The sequence below is a fragment of the Rhipicephalus microplus genome, chromosome 8 (genome assembly GCF_043290135.1).
Source record: "Rhipicephalus microplus isolate Deutch F79 chromosome 8, USDA_Rmic, whole genome shotgun sequence".
Taxonomy (NCBI): Eukaryota; Metazoa; Arthropoda; class Arachnida; order Ixodida; family Ixodidae; genus Rhipicephalus; species Rhipicephalus microplus.
Window position 1 is genome coordinate 123,610,112 of NC_134707.1, and position 20,207 is coordinate 123,630,318.

Sequence of the window (20,207 nt, forward strand, 5' to 3'; positions counted from 1 at the left end):
TTCAACATTAAGGTATCTAGCAAAGATTGTTCTTATCCTTGGTTGAATTCAGCTTGAGCGCGTGATTACAGGTTAAAAAGAGCTGTGTGGCATAAGCTGCTTTACAACCAATGTCCTAAAAATCGGAGAAATCACAAACCAGCGGCTAATGTTTTTTAAAGAGGTGCCGCTGCGAAGTACAGTTATGATAGTCAGCGTCACGAGTTTCTGTCAAAACCCAGCAACAGGAAAACCCTCCTTATTTCATCAAAACCGAAAAAGTCATATCTTCATCAGACAACGTTGAATCAGCAGTTTCTACTCCAAGGGAATTGTCTAGTTTTCTCGAAGTTATTGCAAAAGGACTTGAAATTCGCTTTACGTCTACCTTCTCACAACACTCGATGTTGCTCGAGAAAAATTATGGTTTTGAGGAGATCAGTGCTTCGGAGTTAGAACAAGTAGTGAGAAACTTGCCGCATTCCGCACCAGGTGTTGATGGAATCACTACGTCGGCAATAAAAATTTTCCACAATGTTTTACCTCAGGGCCTCCTGGCATTTTGTACCACTTTGTGACAAACTAAAGCAATTCACCTGAAAGAAGAATCGCTAAGATAATTCCTTTATTAAAAAACAATGTGCTGGGTTTAAGTTTAAAAAACATTAGGTCTATATCACTCACATATAATGAGGTAAAGATAATCGAAAGAGTCGTGCACATTAGGATATACAATTTGTTGCATAAAAATATGGTCGCAAATGTCCATGTTAGATTGGCTTCAAGCGTGGTTGCTCCATTTGGTGTGCCCATGTCAATTTGGGAAGTAGAATATAGTTGGCTCGTTCTAAAAAAACAATTTTCCACCTGAGGCTTATGACAGTGTGGAATAATTAAAACTAATAAATTCAATTAAAACGCAGTTTCACCACAATACTTTGTATCACGGGTACAGTCCTGCTTACACGACAGAAAATTTTATTTTTTTAATATCGTTTGGCGTATTTAAAGTACAAACTGTAGGTCTCCCACACAAATCAGTGTTATCACCACTATTATTTAGTATTTTACTACGCACGATTCCTACAAAGGAGGACGTGCAATTTTATGTGTATGCCGATAATATCGCATTTTTGCTACGGCTGTAGATGTACATTCACTTCATTAAAGTATGCCGACGTATATGATCGCTTCAGAAACGCGATTAGACAGTGATTGTAAAAAACAACTGCCCTGGTAGCTTTCCCTCTGAGTGTACCGGTTCATATCACCTTGCTTTATCGGCAAGACATTATCTTGCAGGTAGAATCTGTCAAGTATTCAGGCGCCACTTATACAGAACATTGACGTATGTATGTGCGAGGTAGTGGCTGGATACTGCACCAGGGTAGCCAATTTTTCTCTAGTGAGAAGAATTGGATATAACAGCTGCATCTAGCTGGTACTTACCTTCGGAGCAGAAACCTGGAGGCTTACAAAGAGGGTTCAGCCTAAATTACGGATGACGCAGCGAGTGATGGAAAAGAAAATAATAGGTGTAACGTTGGGAGACAAGAATAGAGCAGAGTGCATCAGGGAACAAAAAGGGTTAAGGATCAAGAAGAAGAAATCAAGAATAAGAAATAGACATGGGCCAGGCATGCAGCGCGAAGGCAGGATAACTGCTGGTCATTAAGGTTAACTAACTGGATTCCCTGAGAAGGCAAGCGGGTAAGGGGGAGAGAGAAATTAGGTGGGCAGATGAGATTAGGAAGTTTGTGCCTATTAAGTGGCAGCAGCAAGCACATCACCGATATGAATGGCGGATAATGAGGTAGGCCTTTCTCTGCAGTGAATGTAGTCAGGCTGATGATGATGATGATGATGATGATGATGGTGATACTGAAAAACCTAATTCGTGTCCACATATAGAAAATATGGCTGCCAAAGGAACACCTGTGCAAGGTATGCTTCGTAGACTCAGCAACACGTGTTCATGCTCACACCATGATGTTCTCATCATGATTTACTGCATGTATATTTATCTAATATTATGGTTGGGCTGCGTCTAGTTTTCTGGGGAGCCTGTATACAAACCGGGTCCAGTGGTTCTTCTCGAACGCAAATAATTACAATTATATCTTGAACTGGTAAAACTTGTCTGAAATAATATTTTATACAATGCAGCACGTTTGCCTTCTCTCCATACTCGGTTTAACGTCCTAACCGTGCGTACATTTCTTAAGATCTATGCATCGCCGTTGAGGAGATCGCAATATATTTTCAATCAACTGACACAATCTATTGACCATTAGTCGAAGCCCAAGTCCTGTCATTATATGAAAAGAAGTCCAAGTCCATATTATAAGCGAAGCTTACAACAGTTTTGCCAACTTTTTTAAAAGTTTTTATTTATCGGTCTTTCTTTCTTTGTTCTCTATCACCCCTAATTATCCACCCCTGCGCAGGGTAGCAAACCTGTTTTGTCTAGGAGGTTAACTTCCCTGCGTTTTCTTATTCATGTGTTCCTCTCTGTGTCGGCAGCTAGTTTGTAGTCCTGGATATCGGCTTGCGGAGCTGCAAGAGCTACTCAGCGAAGGTGGCGCTTTCTTCGGCAGTGGCGATGGCGATAGTCGTCGCTTCAGTCGTCCTTTCACTTATTTCTCAACGCCGGAGGATTACGTCGAGCCGCTCACCAGGAAAAGACGCACGTTCCGTCCGATTCAACCCTGACACGCATACGAGTCAACGGCGGCTCAGGAAACAGCGTGTTCTTTTATTATTACATTTTCCTTTTCCACCCTCTGTTTTAACGAGCGACGTTCCTCGCTCGTTTTCCTTCTTTCATGAGCGGGCGCCAGCTTTCGCGGTGCAGCCAGATAGCGCAACGCGAGCCCGGTTGTGAGCAGCGCAGCCAGCGCATCGCTATTTGACGGGCACTTGGAGCGCTGGCCCGTGTGTCGAGCGCGAGGTTCGCTACTGACTGGTTTCGGTGAGTGTGAGCGCCAGTGTCCAACACGGTTTCGTTATCTCTTAACACTTGAACTAACGACACTGATAAGCAACCCTTTGCGTTTCTTAAACGGAAACATAGGTGAAGCGCAACATCTTATGGGTTTGCCTCATCTCGTCCATTTGCGTAACGTGGCGAATAGCTTCCATCAATAGAACTTTGGGCTTTCCGATAATGTGAACCGTTGCACGTAATAATGTAGCTCATTAACATTTTGAATGAACTGTTCGACAGACAAAAAAATGGAGGTTCCAGGTGTAACACATTTGTAGAGCATAAAATATAAGAAGCACCGGAGCGCTGTGATGGAGCGCAACTACACCGTATGTATAACAATCTCTAAGTTCGGTTTAAACGATATATTTTGTGCACGCATTTCACACAGCTAGCATTTCGTGAAAAAAATATCGCCATAGTTAAAGATTCTCTTTAGTTCTAATTCGGAGCATGTTGTCACAGGCCGGAATGGAGGCTGCGTATGAGCTAAAAGGAACACGCGAACGTCCTTGACTCCTGAAGGATAACGGCAATGTGGACGACAGTTCGTGTGCTTTCCCTCTGCCTTCCTTGCTTCGATGCGTTATTTTTATTTCTGCACTTGCGTGGTTCTGCTGCAGATTCTGCACGACGTCCATGTCAGTATACCATATGTGCCGATTGTGCTTTTCACGTGCCTATTGAGGGGCGCAATAGAACAGTGGCTCAGGTGCTCTACTGTTCAGCCGAAGGTCATGGGTTCGATCCTAGCCATGGCGGTCGCGTTTCGATGGAGGTAAAACGGCAGATGTTGAAGTACTGTGCGCTGCAAGTGCACACTAAAGAGCAGACGACCTGGGGCCCTCCACTGCAGCAGCCTCATAATCATATCGTGGTTTCGGGACTAAAGCTTCAGATGTTATTATTATATGCACCTAATATTAATAATAAACATTGATGGCACGAGAACTAGTATAGATTTTTTCATATTTTATACCGGATTAGTCAGAGAAATTTGCTGGGAAAGAAATCAGTAGCGAAGTCAAGCATAGTTCTTCCGCACAGCTGGTATAACCGTTAACGTGGTACAGTTCCTGTTGGTGGAATTCTAATGGACAACGATCTTTCAAAATCTGATGAGCAATAAATGGTGACAGCATTCCTAATCTGAAATCTACTTATTAAATAAGCATGAACTTATTCGTCTTGCTTCTATATATTTTTTTCGGATGCATTTCAAAGTATGTCTTGTGTTTTATATATCCATGTGATTCGGACGGTACAGGTGTTGCCGGAATGTCCGTTGCAATTGGCTTTTCGTATGTCTCACTCAGACTGCGCAGCAGGCCACGCTTCATTTACACGACATACATTCCTCTCTTGTAATAAGGCTTTTTTACGTTGTTTGTTGCTTTTACTGAATCTTTTTCGCCCTCACCACCGTACTTTAGGTTGATGTTTTGAATGGCACGCAAAAGCGTGCGTAGAATTTCCCGTTAGGGATGCGAGGAGGGGGGGGGGCGGAGGGGGAAATGTTTTGTACAAATGCTTTCCTCCCTATTAAGTCGATGCACCCCTTCCTTATTAGGTGACTAGAGAGACAGTCTCCCACTGTTACAGCTACCGCTGTGAATGTAACGCAAAAGCTTCCGCATGATTATCTTTCTGCGTGTGAAAAGTAATTTCAATCCGATTCTTCCATGAATTGGGAACTTCGAAGTTATTAAAAATACTTTCCTGTGACGAGTCTTGCAGCTCCTTTTTGGACTCGCTCTAGCTTGTCTTCTAGAACATTTGAAAGGGTCCCATGCTGCGCGTGCGTACTCAAACCATCGCCTAACATTCGTAATATGCAACGTTTCGTTTACTGTTCGGGCAAATGCTTAAAAGTTTCTTTAAAAAGTCTAACAAAGCGATTTGCTTTGACATGCTGTCGACTTGACTGCAGACTTTACATTGGCGCACTATATTTAAGTATCATGTCTTCTATGTACAGCTATGCGGACAGTTTTAGCAAACAGACGCATTCCAGCAAAATCGCGATGACCGTATGTGCATTCTAGTTGATGACGAGAAAAATAACACTGAATAGCACAGGCGCTGACTTTCAACAGAATATTTTATTGCCACTCTGTACCACTTACATTGCTGCCGAGAAAGCACAATACATATTAGGTACACAATAACTAATTCATTGGGAACGACAGTTACTTTTCACTGATATTAAGCGGCGGAGTGGTGATGAACACGAAACCCAGAAAAGAGATAGACTTCACCACGACAGTCTCTCTCGTAGACTTGTCACGTGTCTTCTTGATTGCATTACATGCGTTTCAAAGCGGTTCCCAGCCGCAGGAACTGGGCCATATCCAATAGTCTACATTTTCTTCCTTGTGCTTTGAGAAAAAGTGAAAAAAGGCAATCATTTATAAAACATGATATTAAACCACATTTATAGTAAGCCATAGTATAAAATTTTTACTAGTCAATTATTATTTATAAATAAAATTATTTTTACGGGTAAAGGAAGTATTGGTATTATTGTTACAACACATGGCACTCGCTCAACGAAACATCTGTCGCACGTCATTTATTCCGCATCAGCATGAAATCAGGCAAACCCGAGTTCACTCGTAGCGCGAGCGTCACGAACCGGGCGAGCGGCGCATCTTGCTGGTGATGGTGATGATTGTTTCTGATGCCACGATTACAACCCTCGGATGACGACAATAACGATAGCTCCACTCCGATATAGTGTATAAAAAAGTGGATGACACAGAAAACAAAAATAAATTAACAGACTGACCTGTCATAAAGAAAATACAAATAGAAAAAGTGTGCTGTTTGCTATGATAATAGCGGTATAATATAAACGTACAAATTTTCTGAAAAGGCATACAAAGCTGGGAAAACAGCATACGTGTAGAAAAATATTGATAGGGAAGACATCAGATGACAAAGCAGGGTGGCCGCATTGAATGCCTTGAGGTCAAGTGTGTTTGAGACATAGAGATAAAACTTGGCACAAAGTCAGCGGGACGGCAGCTGCAGCCGTTAGATGGGCTTATTACGACGCAATAAGATAGATGTTTGTGCTGTAAAAATCAGCCTCAATCTTGTGATTAGGATCAAACTGAGGTGAGCGATAACCTGATAGTTGAGTCCGCACACAGCGACGACTTTTGATTGATTGATATGTGGGGTTTAACGTCCCGAAACCACCATATGATTATGAGAGACGCTGTAGTGGAGGGCTCCGGAAATTTCGACCACCTGGGGTTCTTTAACGTGCACCAAAATCTGAGTATTCGGGCCTACAACATTTCCGCCTCCATCGAAAATGCAGCCGCCGCAGCCGGGATTCGAACCCACGACGTGCGGGTCAGCAGCCGAGTACCTTAGCCACTAGACCACCGCGGCGGGGCCAGCGACGACTTTTCACACACTATTCAATTGTGGAAGTATAAAAACTAGCAGTGCACGGATAACGAATAGGTTTCGAAGGACTGAAAGTGTTTCTTTGCGGTTTGTCTTTATCTGAGGACGCCAATAGAAATCATAGAATTAGTAGCGTTGTTTTGAGTCCAATAAAAAAACTTGAACCTAATTGCTTGTGAAAAGTGATGTTTTCATTATTTGATTAAAACTACACAGTTCTGTAGATTCCATACTAACAGGAAACATTGCACATACGCGGAAGCACTTAAATGGAAATGGCAGATCCCATGCACAGTGAGAATCGATCATAGGCGAAGCACAAATAAGGAAGGTTGATATGTCACTTGAATATCAGCAATGTTATGTGGCGGTTGGACATAGTACACAGCAGAAACAAGTAATCATGTTGGGCGCCCTCATGGGTCTAGATAAAATGCAAGTATATTGTTTATATTCGATAAACGATGGCACTACTAACGTTTGCAAAACCGGAACTAGTAGTGGTAGGCATGTATATTATGCCGTTCATGACTTCAGTGCCATGATTATCACGTTGGCACCTATAGCTTTTGTGTTTGCCGTCCATTTACGTCCCGTAATACCAAATTCAGTATATGTGAGGATAGCGAAACGGCCGCGAACGCGCTATGTGCGTAGCATGTAGTCACGTTTTACATGACACGCATGTCTTGATTATCAATGTGGGACATGTCACTTATCTTCGTCATCCATTCACGTTACGTATTACGAAATTTGGATTATGTGAAGCTAGCGAAACGGCCGCGAGCACGCTATAGAGCGTAGCATGTTGTCATGTGTCATGTTTCACCTGTGTGTGTGGGTTACGCGAAAACTATCGTCATCGGAGGCAGGCACAGAAATTGGGCGAATACCTCCACTCAGCACTGGTCAAGTGGAAATAAAAAAGGCAACATTGAGCCGAGAAAATTACGCTGTAGAACTCTGCATCTGAATTATTATTTAGCTGGGCTCATGCGTCTCCGTTGCCTCTGTTTTTCAAGGAGATAAAAACAATACACCACATCTTATTATTCTGTCGCTGGCATTCTTATAAAGAAACAATACCTTGTCGATACAATTGAAAAGCCAGATTTAGAAATAAATGCGCAGTAATTTTATCTTTTGGAGGGACATTAGGTTATAGTCACAGAGAGGATTGCTATGCTGTGTTTCCGTAGATGGAGGAAACAAAAAGATTGCCTTGTTTGCACATTCTTATTTTCAGCTCCGAACAAATTTGATTGCCTCACCGTTGCCTCGTGCAGAATTTTGAGTCATTATTGACGATTTAATTTCATAGACTTACTTTCCATCGGATGTCTTTAGATACATAACCCACTAACTTGAAGATCCTGTCACCCGGTTCTTAGCCGACCCCCTTCAATCAATCAATCAATCAATCAATCAATCAATCAATCAATCAATCAATCAATCAATCAATCAATCAATCAATCAATCAATCAATCAATCAATCAATCAATCGATCGATCGATCGAAGAACTTGGTTTTAACCAAAAAACAAACATTTATGGTGAAAAAAAGGTAGCCGTGAGAAAAGCTGTCCCGTGACAACTTGACGAAGCCCCAGCCATCCATCGGCGGTGAAACTCAACCATTTGTGGGTGAGTGCCGTAAATGTGAGAGGAACATCATCAACACAATGACCATAAGATGACAGTAAAATGATGGCGGTGAACCCAAGTACATATTACAACTAGAGGATACTAGAAAATGGAGGAGGCAACGGCGGCTGCTAGGGCGCCCCGTACCGGTCGAAGGCCTGTGCCAACCACGACATACCGTATATGCATCAGAGTGGTGAGTTTCTGTCTCTGTAGTTCAGACATACGCGATGTTTAAGACTATGTGTAGTCTACGCTGAAAACCAACGTAGAAAGAAGCTGCATCACCTAGATAAGGCCTAGAAATAATGTAGAGAAGGAACCATGTTAGTCTTCCGAATCGTCCAGCTTCGTGGTTTAAAACATTGCGCAGCCTATAGACTGCAAAATCCGTAAATTATTGTTTGATAGTGCGACATACCGTTTTTGATTAATGGCTATACAGGATGAAGAAAAAGCTGCAAAGACTTTTGAAATGTGGCTAAAAATGATCACTCGTCATTCGAGCGCAGTCAGCGGATGTTTGTCGGGCTTTATTGAAACGAAATCACGAGTAAAAAAAAAAAGCCCTTTCCTGTACTAGACTATTGCATCTGCAGAAAATTGCTCTCTTCTCTGCTGGGAAGCACACGAGTTCATTGATACTATTTCCGGCCGGTACGGCTTATCGGGCACCTTGTAGGCCCGTCTGGCACACTGCCCTTTCAGCCGGGTTCCGCAGCAGTCTGGATAACTCACGAGGCGAGTGCTTCATTGCGCCAGTGCAGCTGCAGTGGTGCTTCAACGCTGTGTTCTAAGGGAGGCAATTATGTCGGGATGGCCTAGTTTGAAACAGGAAACGCAAAGAGAAAGTACAGGTGATGCACTTCGTCGGCAAAGTGACTTTTTAGTTGATTGATTGATATGTGGGGTTTAACGTCCCAAAACCACCATATGATTATGAGAGACGCCGTAGTGGAGGGCTCCGGAAATTTCGACCACCTGGGGTTCTTTAACGTGCGCCCAAATCTGAGCACACGGGCCTACAACATTCCCGCCTCCATCGGAAATGCAGCCGCCGCAGTCGGGATCCGAACCCGCGACCTGTGGGTCAGCAGCCGAGTACCTTAGCCACTAGACCACCGCGGCGGGGCAAAGTGACTTTTTAGTGAAAATAGCGCAAACGAAAATAGACACAAAGACGAGGCTGACAAGGACCGGTGCTTTTTTTTTTTTGTGCTACTAACAATCGTTTACTGTGTAAGCCCCCACCGAACGGTATAATAGTCTACCGGTAATGTGCGACACATTGCTGCTCTGTATAGATGCGACATTACCGCCTAGGCAACCAGGACTCACATTCAAGCCAGAAATTGAATCAGTTGACCATGCTCAGTGCCAGGTGTACTTTGAGCACACGTTCAAAAGCTGGAGGTCTAAAGTATGACTCAGAGTCGTTACTATACCTAGCATATCCCAAGATTTTGTTCTTGTTTATGCGTAGAAAACACTCAGAATTTCAGCCTCTTTTTTTACACGAGAGTATTTTATGCCGAGGTCCATTGTGGCTTCACTAAAGTACTTGCGTAATGCATATGACCTTGTAAATTATACATTGACAGATGGTGAAGAAAAAGCTGGAATAAACATTTTGTCGCCGGGAGTCGAAACTGCGACCTCTCATTGTCTAGCGGGTTGCGCGAGGTGACTCAGGCTGAAGTCATGCGTTTTAAAGCTTTCTAATGACCAGCTTTGTAGACAACACATGATAATACACAGACCCCAGTAGTTATAGCGTGCTTTTATTATCACTTGCGAGATGGCGCGAAGGGCGCGGAGGGTACACTGTAAATACTAATTTTGGCATTTTGTGACGTGAATGAACGACGAACACAAATTTTAGGCGCAAGCATAACCATGACATGGAACTGATTTACGGCATAATTCATGTCCGCATCGTAACGTCGAGCTCGTTTTAAAGCGACATATCAACTTTGTGCTTTGCATATGATAGATTACCGCTTTTTTTAGTAGATCAGAGATGAGTAGTTGAATCAACCAAATATCTTTGGGTAATTTCTCTGTTAAGAAAAAAACTGGTGAACTATTTAGAGTACTTGGTACTCTACTATGGGAAACCACTTGGCCGTCCCGTGGCCCTACGGGTAAAAGAGCGAAAAAAAAATATTGGAGCCTAGTTAATTACCTTCTTCATTTTAGTGAAGCAGAATTTATTGTTCGGTTGGTTGAATTCTTGTGGAACATACCCTTACTAAAGCTGATAGTTCTTGGGTTTGTCGGACAAAGAGGGATTTGCTGAACAGCTGCGTTGCTAGTTGGCTGTATAAAAAAGAATCCTTGTATTGCCGTGAAACGTGTTTTTTACATTACAAAATAGCGGTGTCCTGAAGTCAATTTAGCACCAACTTTCGCCTCGCAAATACAAGAAATTCATTGAAGATTATACGATGGGTTTAACGTCTCAAAACCACCAAATGATTATGAGAGATGCCGTAGTGGAGGGCTGCGGAAGTTCTGAGCACCAGGGGTTCTTTAACGTGCATCCATATCTGAGCACATGGGCATACAGATTTTCACCTCAATTGAAATCGTAGCCACCGCAGCCGAGAGTTGATCCCGTGACATGCATGCCAGCAGCCGAGTACCATAGCCTCTAGACCACTGCGGCAGCAGGGGCAGCAATTTCATTGAAAGTTGTATATCGGGCCGTCGAACTAATTTCAGATTTTTCTTTTGAAGTTTCTCTGCGCTTGTTGCAGCACATTCTGGGAAGTGCCACCTGCCACGATAACTTGCAAATGCGTTCATTCAAGCCACCTCGAATATGACCGCATACTTCAAAGAGCTCCAAACGTGGATCGATATTAACATCAAGTAAACGGTTACTCCTAAGCAGGCTTAGTCGGCTACATTTCCTTCGCCCGCCATAAGGCTGCAATTTTACGGTGACTCATCCTATTAAGAGCCAAGTTTTCCTGTCGATGAAAGTGAAGGTCTATGAAGACCACTCACCGAAACAACTTCTGGCAGTGCTCCATGTCTGGTAGGGTCGAAATATGCAAATGGCACATTTAGCACGTACGATACATGCATTGCGCAAGATTATACGGAACGAAGAAAGAAGTAATGTTTTCTGCTTCTTGGACAGACTTGCGAAAAGTTCATGTTGATTTTCTTCTTCCTAAACTTTCGTTGTGCATTTGCTTTTTGTCTTTTCTTCTCAGTGAGGCGCAAATTGATACATGCGCAAGCAGGAATCCCCAGCATGAGTGCGTCACATGTTCTAATGAAACGAAAAAAAATTGTTTTTCTAAGCAAGTGAGGTGAACGAGGCATTTTTTTTCTGTTCAAAAGAAATAGAGTCAATCGAGTGACTTCTCCTTCTGAGCTGTTTAATGCGTTAGCACATGCGGTGAATAAATTGTTTTGTGAAAAATATATTCTCAACAACCTTTATAACATAAGTGCCACGAAAACTCGTGCCCAGCAGGTTTCGCCCATTTGATTACACGTAAGTCATGAATACCACATCCGATCAATGATTGTATTTTGTAATAGGTCGCGTAGTTTAGGTAATATTGAAGTTACAGCAATTCTGTTGCCTTTCCATTGAAAAAACTACCTGCAACCAGTTGCATTGCGGAAGACAAAGGGCAGCAGCAAAGAGATCCAGCTTTTCACGTTTTTGTCTGGCACGAACTACAGTAGAATATCCAGAATGGTGAAATGGGCCAGCCTGTCGCGCGGTTGTGCATGCTCCTACTGAAAAACATTAGCGCTCGATTGAGGTTGACCTCTTCATTAAGGCTCTGCCTTGATTATCGCCATCAACTGGCCAAATCGTTATAAGCTTTTTTTCTTCGCTTTCGTGACGTGTGAATATTTGTTGTACAGATTCAGTACCCTGTCTCGGTAGTAGCGACGTGAGTGAAAAACATTGCATCCGTGAAGGACTTGGCGCTGAGACGGCGTAGATGTTACTCCTGTCGCCACAGAGCGTGCCTGCAACGTTTTACGAGAACCCACTTCGAGGTGCTGCATTTCCGCGAGTGTACTTTTATCTCTTTTATTGCGAGATCAATAACATCAAAACTTGAGGCGAATTTTCATCGTCACCGTCATATTTACCTTTAAGTCCAAATCCACAACAGCGTCGCGAGCATGGTTTGTTCAAGATGCGAGAGAAAACTTGCGAAAAGGGCAGATGACCATGACTCAAACACAGATGACGCGCACTCACAAAACGTAAAAGCAGTATCAAAAAAAGACTAATAATGAACGGCAAACGCAACGCCTATTTTTTTCTTCTCTCGCCTTCGTTTTTTTTTTGCTTCCTCTCGTTGTTTTGGCTTTTAATACGAACCCACTTGAAGCCGGCCAACTATCGGTTATAATAAAGCGCCAGACGTTTCTGTGAAGTAAAGGAGCAAGGAATTTACCCTTACCCCAGGGGTCTTCTTTAATGAATAATAGTCAATCTGTCTCCATGAGGACATCAATTTTTCTATGAAGTGATTTTATTCCACTACCTGTTCGCTTGTTATTGCTCTTTCTTGATTGTGAAACCACGAGAGTGTCTGGTTTTCTGCTTAAAATCACTTTGCAGTTACAGAAACAGCGGAGGTTGTAGTGCTAAAAAATCACAAAAATGGTATGCTCTGTCCGCCGTTCAGCGATTTGTTTCACCCTCGGGCCACCACTAAGCGATTGTCATGTTTCTATTCCCCCTGCAGGCACTGGTACTAGCGAACATGGCGGTGAAAGCAGCTGTGCTGATTGGCGTCATTCTCGCCTTCAATCTCACCGCTACGGCTGAGGACATGCACGTCGAGAGGGAGACCACCGAGGGCCGTGTGCGCGGCAAAGTGGTTCACGTCTTGGACAACGAACCCGTAGAAGAGTACGTCGGAATACCGTATGCAGAGCCGCCCCTGGACAAACTTCGCTTCCGGCCTCCGCAGCCAAAGAAAAGGTGGCAGGATACTCTGGACGCGACATCCACGCGAACTGCATGCCCACAGGTGAGTGAAGCATGTCCTCTTCATAGAAGGTTCGGGTTGAACAGTCATTACAGTGCTCGGTTGCTGACCAGAAGGTAGCGGGTTCGATCCCAGCAGTGTCAGTCGCATTTCGAAGGCAGCGGAATAGTAGACGTCTGTGTACTGTGTGATGTCAGTGCACTTTAAAGTACACCACGGTAGTCAAATTTCTGGAGCTCTTATTATGCTGTCTCTCATATTCATATATTGGATTTGCAGTGTAAAACACGAAATATTATAATTATGACAACCACGCGAACTGTGCATATTACTGAATTAGTCCTTGAGTAGCCTACCATGCCACCAGTAAGCACTAAATGTCTATGTGAACTACACAGAGGTGGGCTTGCTCCTCCAGTTTTCAAAAAGACAGCGTGCGTGCCTTAACTAGAAAACCGGCATGAGAGTATACACACACCATTGAATGTGAAGAAATTATTATCTTTTCATATTCGTGTACTGAAAAAGTTAACACCATATTTACTTTCTCATACGTATATGACCTCATGCTTGATAATCTATTGTGGTGTTTAAACAGAAAGATAAGAAATAAAAGAACAAAAAATATGATAACATGAATGACTGCATCATTTTCTCATTTACAGTTCGTATAGGCACCAACTCATTCCCCATTTGAGATGTAGGGTAGGAGGAGTGCAGATTACAAGAAAATCATTAGATGTAAACTACCAGTAAAAAATACTCGAAACGAAAGAGCGTAGCACATTTGCCTCTATATGTACTTCAGTGCATAAAGATGTGAGACAACATTTGCTAATATCCCCATTCTAGGTACAAGCAAGGAAGCGATGGAGCGAGAGGGGCTAATTGGTCAGAAAGAAAACATATATCTGCCGAATTGTATTTTTTGACAAGTTCTCCACTAGCACGTGCATTGAGTGCGTCATTGTGCGATGTGACGTGTGATGTGTTATTGCGCATGGGTAGCATGGTCGGTGAATTGTGATGATCTTGCAGAAATAAGGTTAATTGCGATGACGCTCTTAATTTCACCTATTCTTTCCCTGTGTCTAATTTTCTCGTAACATGCACCAGCTAGCCTCACAAAAATATTTACTAATAAGCAGTACATACAAGAGAAAAACCTGCTCTTCATCGGTAACCATCCCTTCGCCCGTGTTACTATCTCCTTTTAATAGTAATTTTTATAGTATAAATATTACCAATACTTAAATATTATTAGTAATAGTAAAGTGTAAGTATCATAAAACAACAAAATTATTACAAGAGACGCCCTATTTGAGGGCTCTGAAAATTTCGACAACCAGAGGTTCTTTAGCGTGAACCTAAATCTAGGAACACGGTTCTCAAAGTTAATTGATATGTGAAATTTGACGTACCAAAACTACGATATTATTATGAGAGGCGCCGTAGTGGAGGACTCCGGAAATTTCGACCAGATGGAGTTCCTTAACGTGCACCCAAATCTGAGCACACGGGCCTACAGCATTTTTGCCTTCATCGAAAATGCAGCCGCTGCCGCCGCCGCCGGGATTCAATCCCGCGACCTGCGAGTCAGCAGCTGAGCACATTAGCCACTAGACCACCGCGACGGGTGCGCGGTTCTCAAAATTAGGCGCGGCACTGGAATGACGAGAACTGGACAGGGAAAACAGACGCAAGCGCTCTCCTTGTCACGTCCTCGTCAATTCAGTGCAGCGCATAACTTTCAGAACATGTTACACCAACAAGGCACGCAATCAACCTTTGCTAAGTACACAGGCCTCGTACGTTTTCAGCTCCATCGAAGATGTGGCCGCTACGGTCATGATTTGACTCCGCCACCTGCGGGTCCTGAGTCTGACACCATAACCACTACTAGACCATTATGAGGGGTTTCCTCTATGGCGAGGGGTGCAAATCAGGCGTGCGACAGGCCAACCGTGCCACCCATGGTTGCGTATACAGATACGTTATAACGAGACTGTTTGCTTGCTTGGTTAGTACTCATTTATTGACATAATTATTCAGCCACAAGTTAGAACATTTACAGAGGGGAACCCATGACAGGAGCGGCCTGTTATCGTGTTCCTTTATTTTGTGAGTATTTATGTTGTGCATGCGCGTAGCCTACTTCTTTCCTTGGTCACCCTGAGTTGTAAGCTGGAAGGAAGTACAAGAACAGCAAGAGAGAAGGCAGAAATGTTAGCCAGGCACACAGTTGTAAGCTGGGCGAGCGCTGTGGCCAGCGCGCACACTGTATTGACGTATCTGAGTACTATATAGTGGACACCAGAAACATGCTTCTGCCATTGCTGGCCTGTAATTCACCTTGCGGAACGATGGCAGTACAGTGGTAACCTGTGATAGCGAAAGTGATACAGATATGGAGTAAACGCCAATAAGAAAGCCATGACGTGTACGAAGGAATTGCTCTGTAGAAGAAAAATATTTGTGGAGAAAGAGTGCGCGGTGTACACCCGCAATTGTGAAATTATATAATTTGTTGCTGAACAATTATTTTCATCTTATTACACAAGAAAAATTTTACGACAATTGAAACATTTGCATTTTCTTCTCAAAACTTATAGCCAGCCTCATCACAGTATTCTCAGAAAAACTTTGAGCGCAATACAGTAAGACTGATGTGTCGCTAATATATGAGGATTCTAGGGTGTGAGGCGCGTCCAACTTTTCATGAGCCGTGGTGGCCTTGCAGTACGCTAAACATGCCAATGCATTTATATGTATGTGGCTCCAAGAAACTGGGAATAAACAGGAGGAAGCTTGCACTAACCTTTACCCCTTGTGAATGCACACTTTCCTGCTAAAAAACAGGAACACAAAAACAAAAACACGTCAATGACTGCTTATTGCGTGCGGTTGTTTTTAAGGAGCCAACTGTTCCTTGTGTATTTCACCAGCTAGGTCAAAAACAAGCTCTTTTTATGCATTTTTGATTACAGTGCGAAAATGATGAAGGCAAAAACAGAAGGGACAGAAGGAGCGCTGATTCGCAAAGGAAAGTTCTATTTGAAGAACACAAGCACGTAAAGAAAAGAAGCGTAACAACATTGCACATAAGTGTTAAAAAGGAATACAAAACGTACATAGGGTATGACTTGACGGTACAATAAGGAGTTAGATGATATGCGAAATTTTGCCCCGCTGCGGTGGTCTAGTCACCAAGGTACTCGGCTGCTGACCTGCAGGTCACGCGATTGAATCCCGGCGGCTTCTGCATTTTCGATGGAGATGAAAATGCTGTATGCCCATGTACTCAGATTCGGGAGTACGTTAAAGTACCCCGTGAGGTGGAAATTTCTGGAGCCCTCCCCTACGGCATCTCTCATACCTATATGGCCGTTTTGGGACGTTAAACCACACATAACGATCAATCAATATGCGAACTATTTTTCTGTGAGATATAGCGATGCCTCACTGACGCATGCTTCATCCACTCGTTTAACATGGCAAGCCTCTATCACTTGTCTGGTTATCTGGGATCTGTACTTCGACAAAATCTCGGTCTGACTGACTGAATACCTTTATTTGGTTCTGGGAGGCGATGACCCAATAACGGGTCTCGTCAGCGGGCTGCGCCCATGACGAAACCGGGAGGTGAAACTCGACGGACAGGTCATGAGCCCTCTAGACGACCCGAAGTTTGTGGTCCTCGTGAGGACTTGTGAGGAAAGTCTCCTATTCCAGTTCTTTCCTGTGTTTGGAGACCCGTCGTCCGCCTGCAACTCGAGCCGTTGCCACAGCATACGTTGTAAATCGCAGCGCGAGACGCCGCATCGAGGGCATTTTGGCCTTAGTTTGCTTATGAATCTGGCGTAAACTGCCGGTGAGGGATATGCTCCTGTCTTTAGAACATGGAAAGATAGTGCTTGTGCTCGTTTAAGTGGAGGGTGCGGTAACGGAAACTGTTGCCATTCATAATGATAGTGATGACAGATTTAATTATAGGTCTGCAGTTGGTTCCGGAGTCATTTCTCGCCCTTAGGCCGTGGGCAACCTTCTCTCCTGACGCAGTGAGTAAGGTCTCGCGTCTGGGAGTGGGAAACTCGTTGGCATTAGGCACGACAGAGTGGGCGTTGGAGCCCATATGGCCAGGGTACCAAATTAAATGCTGGGTTTAGTCCACGCGTTAGGCGAGAGCACGCAGGCTGCTTCTTTACAGACCAAGCCCCCATGGAAGGCCTCTGTATCGGCAAAGACAGGTGGACAGCCACACGCGCTACAGTGCGCTGCAAAATGCGACGTGTTCGAGTTCTATAACAAGTTTCTCTCACATGCAATGACCGCTCAGCTCCGCGTGTGACTGCCCACATGTAAGAGGGATCTGGTAAACAATATCACTCTTGCAGGGCACAAACGTGGACACATGAATAATTCCACAGTCACTTCTTTTATTGTAATTTCACTCTATTTTTTCCGAACTATTCGAAAAATTCTGGGAAGTCTTTTGGGAGCTGAAAAGAATAATTTTACCCAATAGCTGTGACTGATGTTGATGAAACCATGCGGCCATTCATGTACATGCAATAGTATTTCTGCTGTTTTGTAGCCTTCCTTTGTGAATGTTTCCTGTCAACAAGACCCTTACCTATAATGAATTTTATTAGCTTTTCTGTACACATAGCTAGCACATGTGATGGGTACCTGGCACTTTCCAGCTTTTTGCTATGCTCTGTGAAGCTATGCTTAATGCATAGGGGATGTTGCAATAATGAGCGCTTATTAGGAGAGCACCGAAATTCGCTCAAGAATCCAAACGCTTCGCATCAGGCATCACACTGCAGCACGTGTGGCTGTTTGCCTGTCTTTGTCGACACAGATATTTTGTTGAAGCACTGATCCCAAATGATAGGGAAGTGATAGCGCCTTTCCTTGTTAAACGAATGGATCAAGCATGTTTCCGTGAGGCATCGCTACAGCTCACACAAAAAATGTTTGCATATTTTCTGAGCACATGTACCGTCAAGTGATACCCTATGTAACCTTTTCTATTTCGTTTTACCACTTCCGCGCAATGTTGTTACGCTTCTTTTTTCTTCACGTGCTTACGTTCTCCAAACAAGAACTTCAATTGCAAGTCAGCGCTCGTTTGTGTCCTTTATGTTTTCCGTCTTCGTCATTTTCGCGGTGTAACCAAAACTATACCAAATAGCCCAACTTTCAATTCTATTTTAGTAGATTTCTTCTTTTGGTTCCTTCAATCAATACTTTTTTGTGTTAGATGGCCATAACGTTTATATTATGTGCACATTGCAGATAATAGCCCATCATTTCCTATTTTAATAGGCTTATCTTCGTGCCTAAACACTCAGCGTCTCTTTACTACACGCCAAAAGCCTGTTTTCACGAGCCATGTGGCCCATTTTCTGTATTTTCTGCGTGTAGTTCTTAAAAATATAGCACGTTACAATTCTTTTTATGGATGATGGCAAGTGACAGTGGGAAACTGTAGTTTGGCTTCGTCACTAAGTAGGAAACTCAAAATAACCTTGCAGGGTATCCCCCCCCCCCCCCCCCCACACTGGTTCAGAGTGTCGCTTAATGCGAAATATTGCAATTCAATGGCAAAAGATAATTGTGATCGTAATATACAATTGTATTTTTACGAGAACTAAAACAACGCCATTTTTTTAGAGCAGAATCACAACCACAGCTAATTTCAGAAACGGCTCACTACTTTGCATTTTTATGAACTAATCCCGCCACCCCTCCCTAGTCTTTTTTTTAATTAGCCGGTGGTGTTGTATTGCAGATAGAGATGCAACTGGTCATCATGAACAACGTCACCTACACTGAAGACTGCCTTCACTTGAACATCTGGGTTCCCGAGAAAGCCATGAACCCGGGTGCCAAACAGCCCGTGCTCGTGTGGATTCACGGAGGAGGCTTCACATTTGGAAGCGCCAATCAGTGGGAATACAACGGTGCCGTGCTCGCCGCGACCACGGACGTCGTCGTCGTCGCGATGAACTACCGCCTCAGCATACTGGGCTTCATGAGCGCCAACTCTCCCGAGGCACCGGGCAACGTCGGCATGCTGGACCAAGTCATGGTTCTCAAGTGGATTCAGCGTAACATCGAACACTTCGGGGGCGACCCCGATCGGGTGACCTTGTTTGGAGAAAGTGCAGGAGCGATGAGCGCGCACGCACACGTCCTGTCTCCCATGAGCGAGGGTCTCTTCAAGAGGGCCGTCTTGATGAGCGGCACCATGTACAACATTGACCTTTGGGACATGGTCCACGAGAGCATGGTTAAAGGCAACAAGGTGGCCAACATTGTAGGCTGCTCCAAGGGTGGCAGCATCGACCTCTCGTCCAACGCCGAAGAGATCGTCGACTGCTTCCGCAAGAAGTCCGCCGACGAGCTCGTGAAGGCGGCCGCAGAGAGCGTGGCCCCCAAGAAGATTCCTTTCGCTCCCATCTACCACGACGCATTCCTTCCAAAGATGCCACTTGTAGCCATGAATCGTGGCTTCTTCGCGTCCGTCGATATCGTGGCAGGCGTCACTTCCGACGAAGGAGCCCTAGCGCTCGTGTTTCCGCCGAAGCTAGAACTTCTGCCTGATGACCTCGACGGAAGCAATCCTGAAAAACTTAAGGATTCTCTTCGCACGGCTCTGTCATCATGGGTAAAAGAGGACATACCGGACATCGAAGACAAGTATGCCGACGATGCGCCGCAAGGCGACGGGAACGCCCTCAGGCGCCAGTACCTGGACTACTTGTCCGACAGGCTGTTCAACTGCCCACTGCAGTTCTTTGCGGAAAAGCACAGTGAAAGAGGCAACAAGGTGTTCGCGTATGTGTTCGGCCACAAGTACGATGCGTTCAACCTGCCGGCATGGATGGGAGTGCCGCACGCTACTGACCTTCAGTTTGCGTTCGGCATACCCTACGCTGCCGAGCGAGACTCGCTGAATGGACGCATGAGTGAGGCTTACATGCGGATGCTGGGAAGCTTCAGCGAAAATGGGTAAGCAACTTTGTGTCCCCCTTACCAGCATTACGGATGTACTTGTGCAGGACTTGACCGAGCAGCGCAGAGAATGATACGTGCTGGTGCATGTTAAAAAGAGAAGAGCCATAAATATGGCTGACTGCCATATACGAGCCAAAACCTCCATGAACAAGTTCACTCGCATTTCATTGAAGT

At 44.2% G+C, this 20,207-nt stretch overlaps 1 protein-coding gene across 1 annotated transcript in view; it reads left to right on the plus strand.

Annotated features, from left to right (window-relative positions):
* The first annotated feature begins 2,658 nt into the window (after positions 1-2,658).
* LOC119164564 (acetylcholinesterase) overlaps positions 2,659-20,207 on the plus strand; it is a 21,189-nt gene continuing 3,640 nt past the window's right edge. The window contains exons 1-3 of the mRNA XM_037416786.2: positions 2,659-2,950; positions 12,762-13,049; positions 18,805-20,027. Coding sequence (XP_037272683.2) covers positions 12,780-13,049; positions 18,805-20,027 — 1,493 coding nt within the window. The 5' untranslated portion in view covers positions 2,659-2,950; positions 12,762-12,779. The remainder of the gene's footprint in view (positions 2,951-12,761; positions 13,050-18,804; positions 20,028-20,207) is intronic.